The sequence below is a fragment of the Pollachius pollachius genome (assembly GCF_949987615.1).
Source record: "Pollachius pollachius genome assembly, chromosome: 7".
Taxonomy (NCBI): domain Eukaryota; kingdom Metazoa; phylum Chordata; class Actinopteri; order Gadiformes; family Gadidae; genus Pollachius; species Pollachius pollachius.
Genome location: NC_136940.1, coordinates 4,895,977 through 4,920,976, shown reverse-complemented (window position 1 = coordinate 4,920,976; position 25,000 = coordinate 4,895,977). Strand labels below are relative to the sequence as shown.

The 25,000-nt window shown below is 46.9% G+C and overlaps 1 protein-coding gene across 3 annotated transcripts in view; it reads left to right on the top strand.

The window, feature by feature from the left end:
- ptprsa (protein tyrosine phosphatase receptor type Sa) overlaps nucleotides 1–25,000 on the top strand; it is a 212,402-nt gene that overhangs the window by 106,856 nt on the left and 80,546 nt on the right. For all 3 annotated transcript variants that reach the window (XM_079739953.1, XM_079739951.1, XM_079739952.1), the window contains one exon: nucleotides 12,396–12,584. In XM_079739953.1, coding sequence (XP_079596079.1) covers nucleotides 12,396–12,584 — 189 coding nt within the window. The remainder of the gene's footprint in view (nucleotides 1–12,395; nucleotides 12,585–25,000) is intronic.

The following is a 25,000-nucleotide window of genomic DNA, read 5'->3' as shown; positions in this document are numbered from 1 at the left end:
GACCCTGACCAGAGGTTGAGTCATGCGTCTAATAAGCCCGTTAAACAGATTCCCTCAGACTGGCAGCAGTGAGAGCTGGTGGATGACAATCCGTTAACAAAAGAGATAATCAGATGGAGTAATATAGTGGTGGAGCGATGAAAGAGACGATGATTGATGCTTGATGGGGGGGACAAAAGCGAAGGGAAACTGATGAAGAAAGTGAGGTACGTGATTGAGTGAGCGAGGACAAATCTAATCTATACTAACCCCTCTCTTTATTCTGGAATGATTTACTCTTGTTGTCGCTTCAAAAGACTTGATATGGTGAACGATTTTGGTTCCTTCTAGTAATTCAGTTTCATTAGACGGTTGGAATCAAGATGTCATAGTTATTTATAAACCTCACTTTTTCGTGCCCGGGTATTTCATGGAGCATATATGAAGAAAAGGGTCCAGATTTCTCTTGTTTGAATACCATTTTTTCTTTTGACTTGTGTTTGGGTATGGCCGGACGGACAGGGCTGGTGTTGAAAGGTCCAACTCAGATTAGTCTTGGTGTCTGCCGGCTGCTTGTGTTCACGTGAAGAAGCTCATCAGCTGTGTGTTTTTTGGACCGAGCGTGGCTGCTAATGGCCTCGGCGCAAGAGTAGAAATGTAAGAACAGCAGGGGGGGTTGAGTTCTGAAGAAAGCTAAGATCTGGAAGGGGAGCAGAAAGGGCAGAGAGAGAGAGAGAATCACAACACAGGCATGGGGGGGAAGAGAGCGAGGCGGAGACAGTGACCAAAAAGCTGGCTGTTTCGACATGCACCTGTGGGAGAGAGAGAGGGAGGGAGAAATGGGGAGAGACCGATTTGACACGTAAGCGAGAGAGAGACAGAAACAACCGGAGGAAGAGAGGGGGAAACTGAGATAGATGGAAGGTAAGATAACAGACAACAGGATTTGACTTCACCTGGATCCTGAATCCAAATCTAGATGCTAGCCCAAGTCTAGCATAAAACATTGGCCTGTTTGCCATGGACACCATCATGCCAACACCAGATTATCGAATATGTAAAGATACCGAGAGCTAGCCAAGCCATGGTCAGGTGATTCCGTGGCCAAGCTGCTCTAAGTAAATTGGAAGATTTTAATCCAATTTATCCTCCCAAATTCCCCCCAGGAAAACCCCCTTGAAAACTGCCCAGCCCGAATGTCCAGCCTGTACTTTACACAGTCCCAAGCCTTTTGGTTCTGCCAACGCTTAACCAAACCGTGAAGCGCCGTTGACCTTTACAACCGTTGATGGGCCTCTCTCCTCCCGGGGGACACGTTTAAATGATCATCATCATCATATTCTGGTCCACATCCTACATGGAAAACAGTAGTAGTCTGCTTCCTGTGCTGCACCCAAACAGCTCAACAGCCTGTGAGTGAGGTAGAGTAGCAGGAAAGGAAAAGCAGCGAGAGGGAACGGAAGAGAAAAGCAGAGACGGTGCATCTTTAGGCCTTTGCATTGTGTTTTAAAGATGACATAAAGATAAACATATTGCAAAGGAAAGCTACAGTTCAGATGTCCACTGTCCCTGTTGGGGTGCACGGTGCCATACCTGCAGTTGTTGTTGTTGTTGTTGTTTTTGTTGTGGTGGTGGTTTTTGTTGTTGATGGTGGAAGGAGAAGACAGAGCAGCCGGCCCCAGAGGACAAATGGCCGTTAAAGGGCGGCTGGCGCCCGCAGCCTCTCCCCCGCCATCTTATTGACAGATTTACTGCTTTCTCTTCTCTCTCTTTTTTTTCCAAGTCTCTCTCCCCTCTGAAATCCTTCTTCTGTCAGCTTTTCATGGCTGTCACCTACTCTCTGTTTAAAGAAGACTCCAGTGACTCCACACACACACACACACACACACACACACACACACACACACAGCTTTACTTGTGGAAAGAGTTGGTTGAGAGGAAATTTGCTGAACTAGGGTCTATGACTTCTAAATCCTTTGATCCTGAGGAACTGGACAGCAGTAATCATGTTTGATTGGTTTGTGTGTGTGTGTGTGTGTGTGTGTGTGTGTGTGTGTGTGTGTGTGTGTGTGCGTGTGGGAAATGTAGTCTGAGTATGTCGGAAGGTGGGGTTATGTGTGTGTCTGTAAGGGGGAAGGTTGGATTTCGAGTTGAGTGTGTGTGTGTGTGTGTGGGTGTGTGTGTGGGTGTGTGTGTGTGGTGTTGGTTGTGTCAGAGTGTGTAAGTGGTGATGCTTGGATTTTGAGGTGTTGGTGGCAGGAGTTCACCAGTCAAAGGCGCTGTGGTGACTCACAAGCACTTGTCATCAACTTGATGAAATGGCCGCTTAAGTCGAGCTGACCTGCTTCCAGGACCACACTTGACCACCGCCAGCCGAAATAGAAAAAACTCTGAGAAGGGGAACCAGGAGGAATGGAGTTGGAAACCAGGCCAGACGTCGTTCATTACCCCACAGAGAATTCAGATAGATGGATGCCCTGCTGATGAGAGCCGGGGGCCAGGATTTGGCCGCGACTACTCAATTGAAAGATTGGTGTCTATTGGATGGGGACCACTGCTGGTTTAGTCTGATTGGCCAAGGCACCCGGTCTGCTGGAGAAGGTTACCATCTGTTTCATTAGAGCCTATTTCCACTTCTCTTTGTGCTTCATTTCCCCCCACCGTTTTCTTGATCTGGAGATATGTTAAAATGGGTTATCTTTATTTCGTTTCATAACTATGACCATCCTCGTCCTTTCCATTCCATCGCCATGACGATGGAGGGATAATGCCCTCAATTTTTTTAAACATGAGCTGGCCCGACACTGAGCATCACCTGGCCAGGGGGGTTACCGTAGCGACGGCGTGAGCGATGACCCGGGGCGAGGAGGGCCTCATGAATAACAAGCAGTGCAGGGACGCAGGCCCCGATCCAGGGGCCCACCTCATCTCATGCATAGCCATCTGGCCAGGGGACCCCCTGGGGGCCCGGGGCAGTACAGCATCAGGTCATGAGCTCATCGGGCCCCCCCCGGCTGTATGGTAGAGGGGCCAAACAGGGGGCTGAAGGTCAGGGGCCTCTGAGGGGAGCTGACAAGGCGTCAAGGTGTCAGTGTGTCGGACAGTGAGGGGAGGAAGTGGTCAGAGGGCTTGTGGATAAGGCAGGAAGTCACAGGGGTGGGTTAGAGGTAATCTGGGATCCTCCAGTGGTCCTTCTATAATATAGCAGGACTTCAGGGGGGAGATGGCATAGGGGCGGGGCCGGAAACCAAAAACTGCAAGGGGCGGAGTTACGTCTTGTTTCCTTGTTTCAGAAGCTAATGTTTTGAATGACCAAACAGCAGAGAAAAACGTTTATTTATTTTTTATCATCATGGAAATGTCAGGACGTTGTGGGTAAGTCGGCATGATGTGGGCGTTCAAATACTCGTTTTAAGTCATTCTCAATGAGAAGGTCAAACCCCCTTTGTATAGAATTCTTAAGAGAGAGCGAGAGAGACAGACTGTGTGTGTGTGTGTGGGGGTGTGTAACTTGACCCTATGCTCGGTTTCGACTCATCTCAGAGCCGATGTTTGTGAAGCAGGTAGCGCCAGCAATGAGCAGCAGCTGTTCATGTTTAAAGGATCTCTTGAAGTCTGAAAGGGGGTGGGGCCATTTTATGTTGTCGCCTTAGATCCAGTACTAACCTAATCTCTCATCTATCCCGGGGTTAATGCCTTCGGTCCCGTCCTAACTGATCCGCGAAGCCTCTCTAGTTTTAACCTCAAGTCAGCCGGAGTCAGGCTGATCGAACTCTGGGCCGCGAAATGTTCTACCGCCGTTGAGACCGACGTCTGTTTTACGAGGTGCACGTTCTGACAAGATGTTTGGGCTTCTGGGGGATTTTTTTTGTTAAAACGTTTCCGTTTGCTGAGGATACGCACCAAAACTGTGTTGAATCATTTCCGTTATTCTTCCCTGAAACCTGAGGAAGCAATTGAAAAGGAAAAGCAAGCAAGCACGAGCACAAACAACGACCACTAGGGAAATTACTGACAGTTGACAGGTCCTGTTGACAGGTTGGAGAGAAGGCAATTCATAACGCCTGAATTACACCGTAGCGTGTTGTCGCCGCAACATTTGAAAAATTCCATTGATATTCATGAAAATGTTGTTATATTTCTGTGTGTGTGTTTGGAGAGTTTGCCGAGAGGAAGAGGTCAAGTCAAGAGGAGATTTGTAAAAAGAAAAAAAATGTTGTCTTCCTCTGCTGGAAAAAGCACTTTGCAGAGGAAATGATGATGACATTGTGGCGGTGGGCAGGGGTGCTGGAATTAGTTTACCGCCTGGCCGCCATTTCCCCAAAGCTGCTGCCCACATCCGCCGTTACGCCGTTGCTGTTGTCCGCGTTGTTAAGCGATTTATTCCACTTAATTCACATCAACAGCAGTTTTCCGTTACTAAGCAAGTGGCCGCGTGCGTCCTTTCTGACCCCTCCGTCCATACAGGTAGAACGGATAAATTAGAACCCTTCCATCTGATGGTTAATATGAACACTTTCATAATGTCGGGCGGTGAGCGCATTATGAGATGGGAGCTGGGGGGGGGAATCTCAACCCTATGATTAGAGCTGTAATCGGGCCGAGTTAATGGCGAGCACACTACATCTGGAACGGTGTTCCCGGATATACCTCCCCCTGTCTACTTCCTGGAGCGCTCCCATTATGTGCTTATTGAGTCGGTGAGTTCATGGGTTCGTTGGGTGGTTTGCGTAGTTGGTTGGTGTGACCTCAGGGCACTGTCGTTACGCTGGCAGTTATTATCGATGTATTTCATCCGACCCCACACCTCTTTGGAGTGGATCGACTCCGCACACATTGCACATCATCATCCTCCTCATCACCGTCATCGTCCTCATCATCATCATCTCATCGACCTCACAAAACAGCTCTCGCTCGCGTCAAAGAACCTGCGTCCGCGCTTTACCCATGACACAACCAGCCAACAAACACCTCAGTGAATAGGTTTATAAACGGAGACAAAACAACAGTTGTATAACGCACAACGCAGATGGAGCAGGAGAAGGTGTTTGTTCCACTGAGATGGCTGGTCTCTCCCTGGTCTCTCCTGTAACGGCTCCTGTGTCTCTCCCTCTGAGACTCCGAGTAACAGCGAGACACAGACTTCAGATAGAGGGGGGGGGGAGTCGAGGCAGGGGGAAGCAAGCCAGAGACAGACGCATCCCTTCTGTCTTCGGTGTGTACACATACTGTATATAAAGGATACACAGTCCTTCAGGGAGGAAGAGGTTATGGGCTCCTCAGGGGGGCTAGGAGAGACGGTTTTAAACCTTTCCCAGACAATTACTCTAGTCTCTGGTCTCTGGCGGCCATGACAGAGTCAGTGTAGCGCCATAGGGGAGGAGGAAGTGCTCTGTGTTTTATTTTTCACCGTTTCTCCCTGTGAGTCGCTGGCCCTGCAGGCTAGGAGCACTTATAGTCAGATGGAGTGTGTGTGTGTGTGTGTGTGTGTGTGTGTGTGTGTGTGTGTGTGTGTCCCCACTGTGTAACAGCACGACGAATGCCTGAGAAAGACCTAGCCAAATATAAAGTGTGGTGTGTGTGTGTGTGTTTGTGTTTCCTCATAATAAGGTGTGTGTTACCCTTAGGAGTCGTCTCTATTGTGTAGGAGGAGAAAAGGCAGCCGTTGTTATAAATAGAAGCAAAGCATATTATTATGTTATTTTATTTCAGGCAGAAGAATCCTATAACTCCGAAAGAGGACTAAAATACAGTCCGCAGCGTATAATGACCTCTTCAACACATTGAGAAAGGCTAATTGCTGCTTGATGGAGGTTAATGGATTTTGATTTAGTCATTATTTGGAACAAGTACATTTATATTTAAAGGCCAAACAAGTATTTTAGAGGGAAAGCACTTCTGAACATCGGATAAGGGACATTGTAGTGATTATATATTTGCGACATGAGCAATGGGATTAACTAAAACGCAAATCTATTCTGCTCTCCACAATGCTATGTCTAACGTACCATAAAGCACTAACTTTCATTGTTGCTAAAACGCATATAAAAATGTGTTGCAAAGTCATATATATGTACAATCGATCTTTAAGAATGTTTATGAGTCTCTGGTATGGAACCTCTGAAATAGTTTTCTAAAGTAGCCCAGCTCTCTACTAGGTTTAATGTTGTTGTTTTTTTATACAATACAGTCGACGGAGGCAAAGGTTAGGGTCTATTTGCTGCGGGCTAGACAGGCAATGCCAGCCGCTATTGATTAACTTTTCATTGGGGATGTGTACAATAACACAGTGTTGAATGATGCTGGCCTTGTCCTTGTATGCACTAACAACCACATGCAGTGGCTTTGATTGCTTGTTTTGTTGCTGAGGGAAATCAAAAGAGCTAGCATCTGCTGGTGTTCGGCGTGTTGTCATGGTCAGGTTGACTTAATTACGTTTATGTGTTTTTTATATATATATAATTAATTATTAGAGCAACAGTTAGTAAGAACATCAAAGAATACATTTACATTTAGGGCATTTAGCAGATGCTTTTATCCAAGACGACTAACAATAAGTACATTTGGCATAAGAAAGTGAAAAAATGTATCGCTGTCGGTACAGTAAGGATGTCCATAGAACCAAGTTCAATGCACTAACAATCGGTAGGTTAACCCATGAAATATGAGAGATATTAATACAATCACTGTTTCCATATATCTGTTGTATATTTCAGGCAGGCCTAGGACTAAATTATAGATGCTGATGATTTTTTCTTGATCTGAATTCAATGGCTCGTGACAGTTTACCCATGACCAAGGCTGACGTCGGAACGAAACAAGCAGGAGAAAAGCCTAAAGACACCGAAACAGCTGGCCCTGCCTTTTCATTTCCCCATTTTAAAACTATCTTTCTTTAAAAAAGTTCTCCAAAAATGGCAATGAGCAGTTGAGTTGGCGAGTTGACATATCGGCCCCCCCCCCCCTTCACCCCCACCCCTATAACATCCATTTCCCTCCTCTGCCCAGCCGAGCGGAGAGGGACCGCCCGGAGCAGGTGGATAAAGTGGCCGTACAAAATGGCCGCCACAAAGCGCTCTATTCTGGGCACAACTCATTTCTATAATTCTTAGCCTTGCCCCCGTTCCCCGGGCTGACCAATGGTGATTCAGCAGGAAGAATGGGTCGGCCTCCGAGTCCCATGCAACACAAAGCGTGAGGCATCGCAGCTTTGGGCTGATCTCTGAAAACAAAGCACAAAACGCCCGCCGGGCTCAATGTGATTTTCAAAGTAAAAGAAAACAAGGCAGCACAATTTGAACCTCTCAAAACTTCACACACTCTGTCCATCAGGTACACTCTCCCTATTGCTCTCTGACTCTTTTCTTTAGCCAGGGCGATACTTCAGTCATTTTAATGCAAGCTCTCACTCCACTTGTGTATGTGTGTTCATCCAGATGATGATTATGCAGCTGATGAAATCAAATAATTTCAGTAATTGAAAATCAAACTATGAGTAATAGGGGGAGGGATGGTCGAGCTCCCTTTGGCATTTTATGTCTCTCTCTGTCCCCCATCCTCTCGCTCCCTCATCCTCTCTCTCTCTTGCCTCTCTCAATCTGTCTCTCTATCATATTATAATTTATGGTTTACTGGACCGTAAAGGTTGATCGCAGTATCTCCCCTCCATGCCTTGCTCAAAAGATAGCACAAGTGGCATCCTTAACATGAGACTCCTGTTATCACCGAGTCTGTAAAGCGTAGCACTAACACCACAACGGTGAATGCCACTCTTCACCATTGTATCCCCCCCCCCCCCCCCCCCCCATGCTTTCTCCTCAGTGTAAACGTCCTTCGAGTTCTGGATAAAAGCATCACCAAATTGGCCAGGCTGTGAATCATTCTGTTGCGCTGTAATGCCTTGCCCTGAACCGCTATGACTGTACCGGCCTCAGATTAGCCAAAATGGGAAATAATTTGATGATGGAGTGAATCACTGCAAATAGGATTATTCGAGGAGGGTCAAATGAACTTGACTTTTTTTTGTGTGGCTAAGTGGGGTTGCGTTTCTGCCGGCTCGGAGGACCGAGAGCCGTGCGTGTGTGAGAGTGCGGTGTGGGTGGATTATGGACGGCCGGCTGATAAGAGGCTTTTGCACCTGTCGTCTGTGTAATGACATTAAACGACGTCGACAAATTAAAGGCAATCGGTCGTAATGACCGCGTCGCTGCGCTGGACCCACTCTGCGCCTGACACACTTAAAAAGAACTACACTGAACAAAGAGGAGGACGATTGCTCTCTGACAGACAGGCACAAACACACACACACATGGGCACACATGTAATATGCATACATACACAGACAGGCGCGCACACACAGTCACACACATACATGCACGCACGCACACACATACACACACATGCTCACACACACGCACAGCAGGAGGCATGCGGTCTTATTTGCGGAAGGTGTGTACGGTATACATCGTACTTTCTATGAATCAGTATTGCATAATGATATTTAAATCAAAATCTACAATGGCGCCTGATGCAAAACCTAGCCTCTCTTCTCATCCACCTCAAAATGACATTAACCTGGGGGCTGGATAAGATAGCTATTATTGGTAGGGTGATGGTCGTAACCGATATGTGCGTTTGATCCCCCTTGTCCGTAGCCTAGCTGTACAGGCAAACTGGAGAAAGGAGCTCCGACCGCTCCCTGTTCCTGAGTGACGTCTTACTATGATATGAGGAGCCTCTGTCTGTCTTGTCGGTCTCTCTGTCTCTCCCTTTGATTCTCTCGACATCCGTTTATCCGATCGACTTCACACTCGGCGGGTGGACCTCTGAGGACCCGAAGGAAGCGGAGTGTCGAGTGTGAAGTTGTTTGGATGAGCGGCTCTTGAGAATTGGCGAGCAGCAAAGGCGCGGGCAATCGGTACGACCGAAGCAGGCCTGTTTGTTTTGAGCAGAGACACTTCACTGGTTTATCTTAATTCACCCAAGTCGCTTTGGATAAAAGCGTGGACTAAATTAAAAAAAAACCTGTTGTCCCTTTCACTGCATCATCATTGGCGTCTGAGCAGCTCACAGAAGGCGGAGACGGATGAGCTGATTGGTCCAGATGCTCGGCCAACGGCACGTGCCAACACAAAATTGTCTGTGGTCTCAGTCCATTTTTCTTTGTCCAAATCAATCTCGCAATGCATATAAAGAAGTTTGCTCTCCGCACAAAATGGCCGTGGCAGAAGGGGGTGAAGACAGTTGATCAGCTGAGCCCAGGGCTGCTGTGATGATTGGTCTGGCAACACAGAGGCAGAGTGACCAGTCAGGGATTATACTTCTGTCAGGCCTAATGGACGAGGGTTGTGTTGAACATGGTCCAGATAGAAGGCTAGCGTTTGAAAAATGTAGCACCTAGTTTACAGGACAATATTTGTTTATATTCTTTTTCGGTCTAAATAAAAGGCTAGCGTTTAAAATTGTAGCACTTAGTTAACAGGACAATATTTGTTCCTATTGTTTTTTGGTCGGAATAGAAGGCTGGTATTTAAAAAAATGAGCACTTAGTTAACAGGACAATATTTGTTTCTATTGTTTTAGGTTTTTTGCGACAACATGTCATGAATGTATTATATTTTTATGTAATTGGTTGCTATGACCTTGCTTTTTTCATTTTTGTCATTCAGTGAAATCTCAGACGGCGTGGGGACGTTTAACAGTGTTGTTAGTTTGTTGTTTCTGGTTAGTTTTATTGGCGCCTGTTCCCCGTCCTCCAGTAAACCTCCAGGCGTCCCCACCGCGTGTCTGCCTTATTTCACCTCAAACCTCACTGGGTGTGCTTCATGTTCTCTGTGTTTTATAAGCCCTGTGCCGGGGTCAGAATCAACCATTTCCTCCAACCGCCACCCAGGCGAAGATAAAGTGACAGGAAGTACGCGGAGAGGACTGGGGAACATCAGATGGGTTTTTCTACGCGTGTAGACCATCAGCTAGTAGTAGTAGTTGTAGTAGCTCAGTTGGATGATACACAGACACACAACTCGCCGTAGGGAGCCCGCTATACAGTAGCAGCAGTAGCAGCAACAGCAGCAAGAGCTGCACTGTTTAAGGGCCCTTTCAAATTCAAAACGTCAACACCTGGCGTTGGACTAACACTGCAGCAGTGAGATCATGTCACTTATTTCCTGTCCTGGAGGGCCTCTACTTCTTGTTTGTCCGCCGACGCTGCAAAGCTTCCCCCCCCCCCTGCGCGGCCCCCCCGGGGAGCGAGATACAAAGAGATTATACACAGGAGGTGGTTAATAATCGATGGGCGAGTGCCGGTACAGAGGCTGAACCAGCGTCGACGCGCCTCTACATCATTTAACCTGCCGCTGAAATATTCATGGGTGCTGCTTTGCTGAAGGAGGGGGGCCACGCCGTTGGCTTGGCCCGCGGGAGGAAAGCCTCTTACTCGGTATCTCCGCCCCGGGCTGCTGCTCCCATCGTGGAGTTTATCGTACAGGGTTTTTAACGCCTCAATCGTGGATGTAAATAAGGACGAACTGTGATCACTTGTTTGGTGACGGAGTTAATGTCTGAAGTGAACGCGGGAAACGCTTGACTTCATACTAATTGGGGAGGCAAAGAATGTGTCGTGGCTTGAAGTAATTAACGTCTTGATATGGATTTGTTTATATCAATCGAGTTCTGGATTTTGTTTTGGAGCATTTTTGTGGCGGTTGGAATTTCACAAGGTTCATCACCGCCTACCCCCATGTCCTCAGCCGACCTATAGCCGTTCTGGAGAGAGAGTCTGAGCACCTCCCTGCTCTTTAACGACTAAAGTGTATACTCTGCTGTACGACTAAATAGAAAACAGTAAACTAAATCTACAAAAAGTGGGTAAAAACAGAATAAAACAAAGTGAGTCAGAGTGACGTAATTTCGTAATGTCTCAGAGCTATGGTTTGAAGATGTCGCCTGTGGTGTCTGCTACGGTGTGGAAGGTTACACACCCCAACAGCTGGCCAGCATCTGTGCAGCCTAGCGCGTCTAATTGGTTAATGGATGGGCGCCTGTGCGCTAGCATGTGCATGGCCATGTTTTCCACGAGTCGAGGGTGGGATCAATGGAAGGAGACCAGGGGGGCCGACACTTGCTTTTGGTACCAACTGCCGTTTGGAAGTCTGGGTCAGCTGAACTAACGGGAGAATGGCTGTTGGCTTCCACTGTGACCAAAGTAAATGCCATACACAGAAAACATGACTGTCAGCCCTCGGTCTAACTGGAGTCAGACTGTTAGAATCCAATACCATACCTTCTCTATCAACATATCTCTCCCTGCCTAATAATAACAATTATTAGGCTTTTAGGTTTCCATATTTTTTGTACATTGTTAATTTCTGTTCAAATGGGAGGCATGTCTGTTGTACTGTTAGCCCAGGCTTGGTTTTGGGGTTAAAACTTTCCAAATATGTTTTTCAGGCCTCACATATTTGTTTGTCTACATCACAGGGCCTTAATCCCACATTCCCTTGGTGAATACGTCACAGTGATCCAGATTAAATTAGGATTAGGGCATTGAGTGAGATTAAGTGTCAGGAACTGCTAGTTTTTCTTTGGTTCTTCATTGGAGAAGCCTGTTATGGTTGGCTCTATTTAGGGGATTTAGTGGTTGAGAACGAGATTGGAAGATACCAAAGCCTTTGATAACGCGTTTCTTTGTAATTGGCTTATTACAGTGGATTTCCAGTCCAGTAACACGAAGCGAGTTTAATCGTTGTGACACAAAGAGTTGCAGCCTCATGGAATGTTCTTTCATGCAACGAGGCCTATTTCATTCATTATTAAGTATTGCATTGTATAGATGTCATGTAAACACAAATGTAAACTGTAATTTAATTAGTAATATTTCTTGTCCAAATATACCTAATCCACAGAGAAAGCGATTAACTTTGTGCAATGTCCACCGCGATAAGAGTGCTACATTAAAATCCAGAAAAGTATTGATCATAATAATTTGATGTTAAGATGTAAATTGATTCACGCCGTTACACACTCTTTTCTCCCCTTTTTCAAAATAAATAAGAAATAAAGCATGTCCCACATTCATTACAGATATCAAACCCGTAATCAAACAAGTATTTCCGACTCTTTGCCCTGTGTCGCGGTGACCAGCAGTCTGTTGTTGATGCAAGACATTGAACCGCTAATCCCAATTCCCCCGGGCGCCCAAAGAAAACAACTTAACCCAAACCAACAGAGAGCAAGGCTGTTAATATCAATGATTGCTATTTTCTCAGCAAACAACAATTAAATGATAAACTCCCGGCCAACAAACACGATATTAAACCCAGCAAACCGAATCCGCGTGCTGAGAACGAGAGCGCCCCCACCCAGACCTTCTGTGAGTGTCCTAACCCCGGTTGTTTCTTCTACCTGTCCCCCCACAGAGGACCTGCTTCCCTCCGGGTTCCCCAACATCGACATGGGCCCTCAGCTCAAGGTGGTGGAGCGGACTCGGACGGCCACCATGTTGTGTGCGGCCAGCGGGAACCCCGACCCAGAGATCACCTGGTACAAGGACTTCCTGCCCATTGACCCCAACGCAAGTAACGGCAGAATCAAACAGCTGCGCTCCGGTAAGGACCCACGCCCCAGGTGTGTCAGCTCTTTATGTGTTAACGGAACGTTTAACGCTTCCAAGTTCCGTTTTTTTCTGGATGCTAAACGTTAGCATGTGTGGCTCAACCCGCGCCAACTGATTTTCCCTTGTTTTATATCATAGACTTGGCTCTTGGTCTTATTATCGATGTGTTTTTCTGTCGTATCAAGGGAAAAAATGTAGAAATATGACTGGAAGCACCGTTGGTCCTGCAGTCAATACCGTACAATAGGTTACTCTACTTGTCTTGGAAGTAGTCTAACATTAAATCAATCCACCCATACAAATCAACAATAGAACATCAGGGTCGTTGTTCACCTGTTTTACGAGTTGAAGAGCACACCTTGTTATCAAAGAGGCAAGGTGGATGGTCTACCGCCACTACAGCCCTGGTAGAGGTGAGTCCTGTTGCCATTGATTAGAACCATCCAACGGGGGCCAGTAAAGCAAAGTCTAATTATAACGCTAATGAAGTACGGGCCGCGGAGAGGCCCTGGGCGACCTGGGGTAGATATTTTAGGTCGATGATTTGTCCCCATCAGAAAAAATCCAATGAGTCCTCGTTGATTTGCTGTCACAAATGTATATCAAGGCAGGCATGGGCTAAATACAGGCCCCTGCCCTAGTTGTAGTCCTCCAGAGCTGCACACTAAAACACAATCGATGGCTCAACCCACAAACCTTAACTTATTTATATGTAGGCCTTTGTGCTGCCTGACATTGCAGGCCCACAACTCAAGACTCCTGGAAACCTAAGATATTCTATATCAGCGACTTACCACTGTGCTCTTAGTTTTAAAGGCAAACTCATTTTTACGTATTTCCCGGCTTAGCCAAATAAAAAGGAGTAATACAAATCTGTTCGTGTTGAGAAGTTAAGTGATTGTCAACCCTCTTCTGGTGGGGCTAGCTCTTGGTTCGTACTCCCCCCCTCTTGGGATATCAGTCGCTGCTCTTATGATACTTAGAGAGAGAGAGACACACAGCTGCTAGCCAAAGCGTTTGACTTTAGCTCGAGGACACGGGAGGACTCCAGGGGATTGGCAAGAAGTACTGGGGTTCTTTTGCTAATGCTTTTAGCACAAGAATCCTCTGCTCTCACTTCCAGATCCTCCTCATTTGGCTCAGGAGCACATTAATACTGTCATACACATTAAGCTAAATAATCGTTGGACTAAGTTGTTGACTAGCTAAGCACTGTCTCAGGATACCTGAGTTGAACCGTTGCTCCATTATCAAGTCTCCAGTGTCAGAAATAGTTTATTATTAATATTTCAATGGAACGTACTACTAATGGCTTTAGCATTCATTTGAAGGAGCTTTGTTCCATTACAAAGTTACAAACAGTCCTCCTTTCTAAATGTTCCTAGCAAATGGATCCAAAAATCAGCTTGACTGTGATTAATAACAAACATAGAATACATTTAGAATTAAATAATATGGTTATGATCGTGTTTTGACTGGCAGATGGTCAAATGTTCTCATAAATAAATGCATATTCATGAACAGAAAGGAAAGTCGAATTGTTTTTCTACTAGGAAGCCTGTTATGTTGCTACTATGGCATTCTATCAACGGTGTTTCTGTAAATAACAGATTTAACGGTTGGGTTAGTCTTGTAATTATGTGTACACCATGATGGCTGCTGACTGGGGAATTAGCTAATTGTCTTCTTCTGTCCTCAATGTCTCATTTGTATGTTTCACCTGTTTCACTATGTCCTTTATTTCTCTCTCTGTCCCAAGCAGATTTGGTGATTGTCTTTCTTACTGTCTTGTCTTTTGTCCCTTTTGTCCAAAAGATTGCTGCACTTAACTCGACATACCCTCCGTTTAGAATTCAACGATTAACCATTTTTGGAAAATAAATGTCAAATAAACATCATAAAATGTTACCATAACAAATTTGAATTAAGCTACTTAAATGCATCAATTCAAATTCAAAAATAATCCCTAAACATAAATGTAATCCGTTGTGATTAACAGTAGAACTTTTTTATTTTAATATGGATGCAGAGTAAATAGGTAACCAGCGAAGCGATTATCCCCCAACTCTCTCCTCTTTTCTCACTCTATTGACGCTCTCTTAAACCTCACCCTAAAACGTCCTGTTCTCTTCTTCTTTTCTTTCTATTTACTTTCTGTTCTGTTGGTCATTTCCAGAAGCCTTCGGTAAGTGTCTCACGGAAGGCTCAGAGAGCCCACACACTCTCCTGCAGGCAGATGGCATAAATCAGCTCCGATATGCATGCCTCCCCTTCCTCCTCCTCCTCCTCCTCCTCCTCCTCCTCCTCCTCCCCCCACACTATCCTTCCCCTCTTCTTGCAGTTCGTCTCCTCCCTCCTCTGTCTTTCCCTTTCTCTTTCTCTCCCTTCTCTCCCTTCTCTCCTGTGTCACACACACAAAAGCGCACACACACAAACAGGTCTACACACACATACACCTTCTCTCTTTCACAAACACACACACACACACACACACACTAACACACATGCTCTCTCCAACCCACACAAACACACACACACATGCACACTGGAACTTGAAGTAGAAAGGTGAAGCAAGGACGTGGATATGCCTAGCATGTGAATGGTGATATGTACCTAGTCTAGTGAGTGTGTGCTCAATGCTGAGCTTACTGCTCGGCCCTGCTCCATACACATTGTACCGGCTGACTAGGAGGCTATGAGCACAGGGAGTGCCTTGCTCAAGTGCACTCAACACCAGTAAGACTGGTGGTACTTGTAGGAGTGAAAGAAGAATGTATTTTTATTTTAATTAGTTTGTTAGCCAGTTTAATTGCTGCTATTCAAAGCAATGCAATGCTACTCCCTTTCTGTAGGAATCTGGTGAATGGGAAATTCCTTCGAGAATGCCTTCTATCTGGGCTTTGGGAAGCTCTGACAAAACAATTAGGGCTGCTTTTGACAGAATAGGCTGCTATTGTTTTCGCCTATCTATTCCAGGATCAGTTCTGAGAAACACTGTGTGGGTTTGGAAGCTGCTGACCTTCGCCCCAACCAACAGAGACACACACAAACACAAACACACCAACGCCTAGCTTCCTAAATACACTCCAGTTGAACTCAGGTTTCACAAGAGTAAAAACATCCCTGGTCCAAAGAAAACTCCCAAGCAGGGACTATGGACAGAGGTTGAGAGAAATGGCATAATTCACCCTCCTGTTCTGGGGGTTCTGTTGGTAAGGGAAGAGCTGGTTCTCATGCCCGGCTGGCTGTCTATCTCCTCTCTCTCCTATCCAGCCTTAGCCCACTGTTTTCACAGGGGGGGGAGCGGTTTTACTCTCCTGCCCAGCTGGGCTACACCCAAGCTGGGCTTAAAACATCTCCTGTGCCTGCTCTATTATTGAGAGAGAGAGAGAGAGAGAGAGAGAGAGAGAGAGAGAGAGAGAGAGAGAATGTGAGGGAGAAAGGTAGAGGGAGAGATTGATGGCTCAGGTGAAAATTGGATCCCTTCCCTGAATCCCTTTGTGGAATTTGTTGGGCAAATAAACGGAAGGCAACTGAATTCGAGAGGTAAATGGGAGCACTCGGGGTGCTGGAGAAGAGGAAATTAGCGGTCGTAGAATCAATTCTCTACAGCTCTCTCTTAAGGTGTTATTAGCTTCAGGGAGTGAGGGGCGGGAAAGTGTGGGGGGGGGGGGGGGGGGGGGGGGGCGTTGTTTTAGTCTTGGCAAAGACTTCAAAGTGTCAAGCTGGCATCCAGAATTGATGCTAATAATAAAATACCTACGAGGCCCTTAGGGCGGGTTCAGCACCAGCAGACTGAAGCTCCCTCCGGCCGCCATCTTGGATCTGTGCTGCTGACAATCGCGCGCCCCCCCCCCCCCCCCCCCCCCCCCCACAACGACCACTCCTCTGGAGACGAGAAATGCGGTGGAATTTGACTGTTCCGATAGATGGTTCTTCAACACAAAGACGTTTCCTGGTTTCCTGCTGAGATGTTTTGTGTCCTGGTGAAGACGAGGCTTCCCTAGGCTTAAGGAATTCATGTGGTTCTACTTTCACAAGCGAGACACGTCCAACTCTGTGATATATGGGATCCTAGGCCCAAAGTGTGTGTGTGTGTGTGTGTGTGTGTGTGTGTGTGTGTGTGTGTGTGTGTGTGTGTGTGTGTGTGTGTGGGTTTGGGCGCGCGTGTGTGTGTGTGTGTGTGGGTTCGCGCGCGCGCGCGTGTGTGTGTGTGTGTGTGTGTGTGTGTGTGTGTGTGCGGGCATGCCTGTACGTTTACAAGTGGGCTTGCGCGTATGCACGTCTTTCGCTGAGACACAGACTTCTCGCAGGGCCAAATAGGATGCGATGGGGCCTATTCCCTCAGCACTTTAGCTATTCCCCGAGCTCAGGCCCTGGGCCGTGGGTGGAATGGATGATGATAGGGAGAAGGGAGGTTGTCCAGGGGCTATGTGCAAAGACCCCTTATTCTCTACCAGCCTGCCGCTCCTGTGCTTTGAGGCTTCCACACGTTCCTTGTATTTATTAGTGACCCGGTTGAACCTACAAATCCACCCCCAACCCACTGCTTATGGAAGCTCAAGAAAAATGCACATCTTAAGAGGACGAAAAGTCCTAGGCTGTGTGTGTGTGATTGTGTGTGAGTGAGTGCATACACGCGCGTGTGTGTGTGTGTGTGTGTGATCACAGCTCCAGAAGTGCAGGAGTCTGACATTTAACCCCCCTCCCCCTTCTCCTCACATCCTCCCCCGAGGTGAACTAGAGAGAGAGTCAGAGAGACACTGCGACAGAGAAAGAGAGAGTCAAATTCAAGGCTACAGAAAGAGACGAGCAGGGGCTGGAGACATATAGCCACGGCGTGCACAATGCACTCATTCAGGGTGAATGAACGAAGGTTCACGCTCGTGTCGGTGAAACGCCCTGCGTTCACCTCACCCTCACACAGAGAGGAAGCCCGTTCCTCCCCCGTGCGGCTGCGGTCTCTGAGTAATCATATCAGGGTGGTGAGGGGGTAAGACCTGAGCTGTTACAGATGTGGAGGCTCACAGTCCCGGGGTTCCCAGAAACCGGCCCGGGCGCCATGCGCTTCGCCTCCCGGTCTCCATGGCAATCATAGAAAGGTCAGCCGGCCCCCTCCTGTGCCTGGTAGGGGGCTGGGGAGGGGAAGACCTTGATGCACCTCCCCAGTCACGCAATCTGGCTCCCACCCCCTTTTTCTGTCATCCCCATCCCTCTCCTCCCCTCTCCTCACTTCACCTAGCCTAACGTCCCTACCTCTCCCACCATACCCGCTCTCTGCTTCGACCCTGCTTCTCTCATCCCCGTCCCTCTACTCATCTCTCTTCACCTCACGTCCCCTAGGTCTCCTTCCATGCCCATCCACCTCTCCCACCCCCTTTTCTGTCATCCCCAACCCTCTCCTCCCTTCAGCTCCCCTCAACCCGGCCCTGTCGTTCAGCTCCTGTCCCCTTCCGCTCAAATCCGTCCCTCTTCTATCCCTTCACCTCCCCACCCCCTCTCCCCTCCTCCCATACCTTCTCCCCCCCCCCCCCTCCTCCCCGCTCATCCCATCTCCACCACCCCTCTGTTGCGCAGATGGACTTCATCTCCCAGCAGATTGCCTTTGGGGGTTTGAGTACGTCCTTCACATTCATTTTTTTCCAAAGAAATTCATCGGATTGGATTCTTTGAACCGAAACAGCTGGGGTTGGATATGCGCAGCGGATAACGCCGTGTGTTTGACAGTAGGGAGAAGGTCAGGGTCTGTTTGGGTTATAGTCGCCCTAAGCTGTCCCACCCCCCTCCGGCTCGTGAAGGGATTAGGGTGTGCCTGATTAAGGCCATAACAGTGCGTGTGAGTAACACAGGTGGATTTTTCAGTATAATTGAATCACGCATGCAACACATATTGGTTCCAGATCATGGAACCAGATCTTGACCTGGATAACCCTGATTTAAAAAATAAAAATGTATGCATAGTGTCTTTTTTTTTGGTTCGTTCCTCTTGGTTCCTCGATTTATTTGCCAAGGACGCCGGACACGGGAGGTATTTGCATCAGGTTTCAAATGTGCACACGTGTCCACTTCGAATGAGGAGTTCAAGTTCAGCCCAGACACATACTGACTATATCTACTGCTCCTCTGTCCTGTCTCTCTTTTCCTCTAGCTTTTTTGAGCTGCATTCTATTACCTTTCTCCCCTTCCTCCTTTACCCTATTCAAGGTGCTATCCTGTGGCTTTTCAAACCTTTACCTTTTCTTTACAAACTTATTAACCTTAACCCCATTCTAACCTAAACCTTCTAACCTAAACCTTAACTTTACCCTTAAAGGACCACTGTGCATAATACAGACATGTGAAACCGACAGCTAGTTAGTGTAGTGGGGTGAAAGAGTATGACAATGAATGACGTCTAAAGCCATGATCCGCATAGAGGCCACATTTGAATGATTAATTATGGCTTTAAAGGGATAATGCATAACTAAAAACAATTGTTCATTAAATGTGGAGATAAATATCCAAGCTTGTGAGAAGTTAACCAGTCAAATAAATCTGACCCCAATGTGTTATTTGACACCAGGAATCCACAAGGTTTTTTTGTGGCACCTGTGTGAAAAAGGCTGGATTTAACATGGTGTTGTTCTTGAATTTCATAGTCAGAAATAGTCCCACGCAGGGATAGCTAGCGAGGGGTGTGTGAACAGCTTAGACGCTGGTAGGCTAGTCCAAATAAACAGGGAGGGGATTCGAAGAGCCAATTGTTTTTATTCATTTCTTTTCTACCCCTGTGTATTTAACCTTGTAGACGCTAGCATTAATCCACACTGGTCCTTTAACCTTAACCTCACCTAACCTTATCTATAACTCACCACCACTAAACTCTTAACTAAAAGCCCTTGACCAAAACTCCTGACTGAAACGACCTAAACATACAGCTTCCTGCAGCCGCTAATTAAACCTTCTAACAACTTTCCCAGAATCCCCCTCTTCACCTGTCTTTTGATTACGTCTGATTACATGGTTCCTAGCCTGTTTGGAGGAATAACAGTATTTATATTGGTTAAAATAGTAACAACACAGTCCCTTTTGTTATGCCTGGTTGGTCTACATACTGAAAATTACATATTTCAAATATATTAATGTATAAAACCTGACCAAGACGTGAGTGCATTTTTAATGACAGCATTTCACACTTGACCATTGAACATTTCCTTTTACTGATGTTTGCTTTATAGCTCTGTATGGAAGCACAGCACAGACAAAACACTTTTTTAAAAAGAGTGTGTTGCAAGTCTGACAGAACCCTGGGTTTTGTAATTGATTTTACGAATGGGGGGAAAATGGATGTCCCCTGGCACAAATTTGGGAGACTGAAAACAGTAATTACAGTAACTATTTTTTTTTTCTACCACAGATGGTGCTGTGCTTGCGGTTTTTCTTTCAGACAATTTGCTTAAGGATACCTCTGAAATTCGGGGAATGGCAAACCAGGCGTAACAGTACACAGGGAATTAGTTGCATACTGCTGGTATCACAAAGGACAGTAGTGTTAGTACAGCATAAACATCAACTTCTCCACTCTTAGTCACACAAATCTTACTTCTTCCTCCCCTCAATGCACTTAATAGCTTTCAGAAGATTCTCAGCTCCACTTTCTCTCCCGGTCACGTGGCTCTGTCTGTAGTCTGGCTGACCGGGTAAAAGTGGGTAGTCAAAATCTGGCAACCACGACAGTGTCTGGGGCCGCTTGAGCACAGCTGTCGAACATTTTGGCGGGGCGAGTGGCTGTTGTGTTGGGCTTAACGGGCTCTGAGCCCTGACCCTGAGCTGTGTATCCATAGTGGGGGGGCCACCTTCTGGTCCGTTGGGCCTCTCTTGCGGGGGCCAAGAAATCATTCATGAGTCATCACAAAGATTCACGCGAGAGAGAGAGAGAAGAGAGAGAGAGAGAGAGAGAGAGAGAGAGAGAGAGAGAGAGACACATGGCAAGTGGAGAACAGAGGGAGGGACCACACTATATAGAATCAGATCCGAAGCCAAGAGAATGGCAGAAGCAGACGAGAACAGAATAGAGAACAGAGATAAGACAGAGAGGGAGGGAAAGAGAGAAGGCAGTATAGCTGAGCGAGAGAGACAACATAGACAACAGGACGACAGGGATATAGAGAGGCAGGGAGTCAACGAATCCACCAAGAGCTACATGCATAGGTGGACTTGCAGGACAGAAGAGGCCGAGAAAGAGAGACAAACAGAGGAGGCAGGGTAAGAAAAAAAGAGAAAAGCCGCCGCTTGGGAGAACAAACGATGAAAGTAAACAACTCTAAATGAAGAGCAGGATAGTCTAAACATGGACAGCTGAACCCAAGTGCAGAAAGGCACGTTGATATGTTTGGCAGAGGCTCCGGAGTGTAGAGCGCTGACCTTGCAGAGACAGTCCCCGGCCCCCACTATAAGCATTTCATGTTCCCTCATACAATTGTGCTACAGCCATTTAAAACCCTGTCCATAGAACTGCCATTTCGTTTGTGCAAAGTAGGATTATTTTTAAAGTGATGCTTACTCAGAGGCCTGTTCTGTAAATACGATACAGTTGGCTATGGTCTCATGTAAAATTGGCTATGGTCTCAGAGACATTTTCGTGGTAACATAGTTGATGTTGCAGTCCGTTATTCTCGATATTCTAGCGGAGATGCCACCGAAAAGAGCTTAGGAGAGGAGTTCAGGATGAAGGTCAACAAGCTCTTCGTCATTTGTGATACCAGCAGATGAAGGTCTCTCTGTTTGGGTTCAGAGCTTCAGCCTTTCTCTAAAGGGTTTGATGAAAACTAGCTTCTTCTAAATTAGGCTGATAATTGCAATTGCCTCCAATCCCAAGTAACGCTCTGCTGCTTAACCTACTTTAACAACCTTCTACTACTATTAAGTCACTAATATTAACAACTAAACTGATGTTGTCTTCGTGTCTTTGTGTTTCCTCCAGAGAGTACCCCGATTCGAGGTAAGATGTCTAACCAGCAGTAAGAATGAGATAAAACAATACATTCTAACTCTCCACTAACCCACACCTAACCACTCGCAATTCTTCCTGACAAGCTTTTAAAAATCGAACGATAAAAGCCCCCCTCAAAAAAAACAATCTTTCAAAAGAAAAAGCCCAAATCTGCAAAATTGTCTTTTATGTCTTTCTATGTCTTTCCACTAACATTCAATGTCTGTGTTTTATGTTCTGTTGTCCGTGGTTTATCTGTTTGTCTGGTCCCAACTGTATCTGTGAGTGCCTCTCCATCCATTCCAGATCTGGTGTGTAACACTGCTGTCTGTTGGTGTAACCCTCAACACCCCCGAACCCCCAAACCCAATATATTGTAATGTTGAGAAAATGATCCAGAAGCTTTGGTTTTCCAGGTTCAAAATGATAACAGTGGCATATTGCTGGGGGAGGGATGGATGGGTGGTTGGGTCGGCGGTATGTATTGAGGTATTTCAAGTGAGATTATTATGCTGGGCATCCTCATTGAGTACAATGTGACTACAGACGAGATTAGGGTACACAGTGGATGATCAAGGAGGGTTGGGTGAGGTATTCCTCTTTCTTTTACTGACTTGCACTGACAAGCAATAGTAACTGTCCGTTCTACCTCCTTGTTACTACCTGAGCCTTGATAATCTCTTGTCATGTCTGCGCTGCGCTCCACCACTGCAGAGGGCTCAGAGCGGCCAAATAGTGTTAAACAAATAAACCGCCTTTTCCCTCCTCCAATGGCCCCCAAGCACTCACTGTCAATCATTTCAATACTTATGGGAGATACTTCCCCGAAAACGGCATACACGGAATCAGATTTGATCTCCTTCCACGTGTTCCTCAGCAGAGAGCTGGCTTGGTTTGCCCATAGGCCTCTACTTGAAGAACGGGCAAGTTAAAAAAATCCTTCCCTTGCTATTCGTTGAACCAATACATGAAACACGAAAAAGTCGGCCGCGCCTTTGCTTTGAGAGAGCAATCGCGCAGATTTATCAAGGCTCAGGTTCAACAGGGAGGAAAGACATGAAGGACTTTTCCAAATGCTTTGAGGATTCTGTGCCGAACGTTGATTCTGATTAACCGCCTCTCTCTTACGCCTCGGTGGCGTTATCTCCTCGGACAGTCGAGTGCGTTCCCATTTCCTCCGCTGCAACCTTTAAATGTAGATTTACTCCCGCTGTTGGTTTGTGTAATGGCTTTTCCTCCACAGGCGCAGCAGGTAAGCAAAACGCCGCACCGAGCTGTATAACCATGTTCCCCATGTTCACGGTGGATGTGTGACGTGTGCGCTCTTGTTTCATCATTACCACTGATTTGATTCCAGCTCTGGAGGTGCTTCCTTTTTCTCGACATCTTCCAGATTAGCATCGTCCATTTTGATTTGTTTCATCCCTTTCACACACGCCTGGATACCGCAGTCACCTCACTGCCGCCTGCCGTGAGACACCCTCACCCTTATTTTTCCGACGCTACACTAAAATCAAAACCGTTTTAAACTCGGCTCCCTCAGCCAGACCCATGTGTTGGCTACTAGTGTGAATAAGTCCATGGCTGGCTGAATCTGTAATGTAGGCAATACGTAGGGCCCATAAATCATAATGCCACGAACAAAGCGAGTGTGACTTATGAACTCTGAATTTGCATAATAACATTACCGATCCAAAGAGGTGATTTTTCTTTTTTCTTTCTTCTTCCTTCTTCGTTGGTGCACTGCAAGAGCTACAAGGCTGGGTGCAGTCCTGTTACCCAGAGGCCTGGGTTGGAGGTCTATGTGGTCTTATGTGTGTTGAGGAGAGATAGCAGGTTAGCTTGGTTTGGTTAAGCTAGTCATTGTGAGGAATGAGAAAAGGTGGTGGTGAAAAAATTGGAAATTGTAACAGGATCGAGATGTGTGTGTGCTTGGAGGTCCGGGAAATCACCAGCTCGACACACATGAGTTGCCTGAAAATGGTATGACTCCCATAATTACAGTTCTGTTGTGTTAGCAATATTAGCTGTGAGCACCACTATGTCGACTTTAGTAGAGGAGAAGGTTAAGGAGAGCCCTTGAATGTTGTGTTTGCTCAATTGAACCATGGTAGAACCGTGAGAGTACCATCAGACTTACAGATCACCTATAATATTTGGGCGTGTTACTATTACTATTTACCATTTACTTTCACTGATCAGCAGACTCTTTTATCCAAAGTGTCTTCAGATATGTTTCACTGAGGAGCAGGTCGGGGTTAGGGAATCTTGCTCGAGGTCAAGGATGATCAATGAGCGAAGCGAATACCTTCCGGCGAGGAGTCAAACATCCTCGACTAAGGCTGCACCATCCTATGTTCCACTCTTTCAAAGCTTCACAGAGAACAACCCCCCCCCCCCATCGTACACACATGGGATTAACTGGTCAGTGTGGTGCCAAGGTTTCCCCACTTGACCTTGACACGTTTCCGCACCAGGCTGGGCGGAGCGAGCGACGGGGCCCTGCCCTGGAGACGGCGCCGTCTCGGGGAGGGAGGGAGGGCTGTTGATGTGTTGGTCGGGCTCCCCACCTGGCTCATTACTGATCTCGCAGGAGCGTTACCGGGCCACCAGATGGGCCCTGACAACGGCAGCGTCCCACGCTCGGCCCCCATGCCGGCCAGATCCCACTTTAGCGACCTTGGACCGTCACACGGCCAGGCCTGACGGACAGCCGGGAGGGAGAGGGGGATGAGAGGGAAGGGAGGAAGGAGGGGGAGGGAGGGAGAGGGATGGGAGAGAGGAAGAGAGGAAGAGGAGAGAAGGGGAAGGAAAGAGGGATGAGAGAGAGGAAGAGGAGAGAAGGGGAAGGAGAGAGGGATGAGAGAGAGGAAGAGATGAGATGGGGAAGGAGAGATGGATGAGAGAGAGGGAGGGAGGAGAGCAAAAGGAGGGAGAGGGATGGGGGGGGGAATTGAAAGGACACTTGGTCCAGATGAACCTGTCACCTGTCCAGGTGGCCATGTTGTTAGTCCTCCGAGTTTTGTCAAGAGTACCACATACTCTCTGCATGCATAATTACCCACAGCCTTGTTTACATTCCTTTTTGGATAACTTAGGAGTTATTATTTATTCATAAAATACTTTCGTAACCGCTAAGGCTGAACCGAATTCTGATGAGCACTTAAAATAGAACCCCGCTCCGAGTCACTAACGCAGCAACGAGCCAATTGCAGAAGTTTGAGTCCAACCCTTCTCGGGCTAATGTAAACACATCGTGCCGATTGGGACTGACGTCACATTGCAAACATTTGCAAGTGAAATGCGTTGTGTGAGCTCTGGAAAGGAGAGGAAATTACACAGAGGAGAGCGAGAGAGAGGGTGTTTCCATCGTGATAATGAAGGGCACGCCATACGCAAGACTGGGCGAGAGAGAGAGAGAGAGAGAGAGAGAGAGA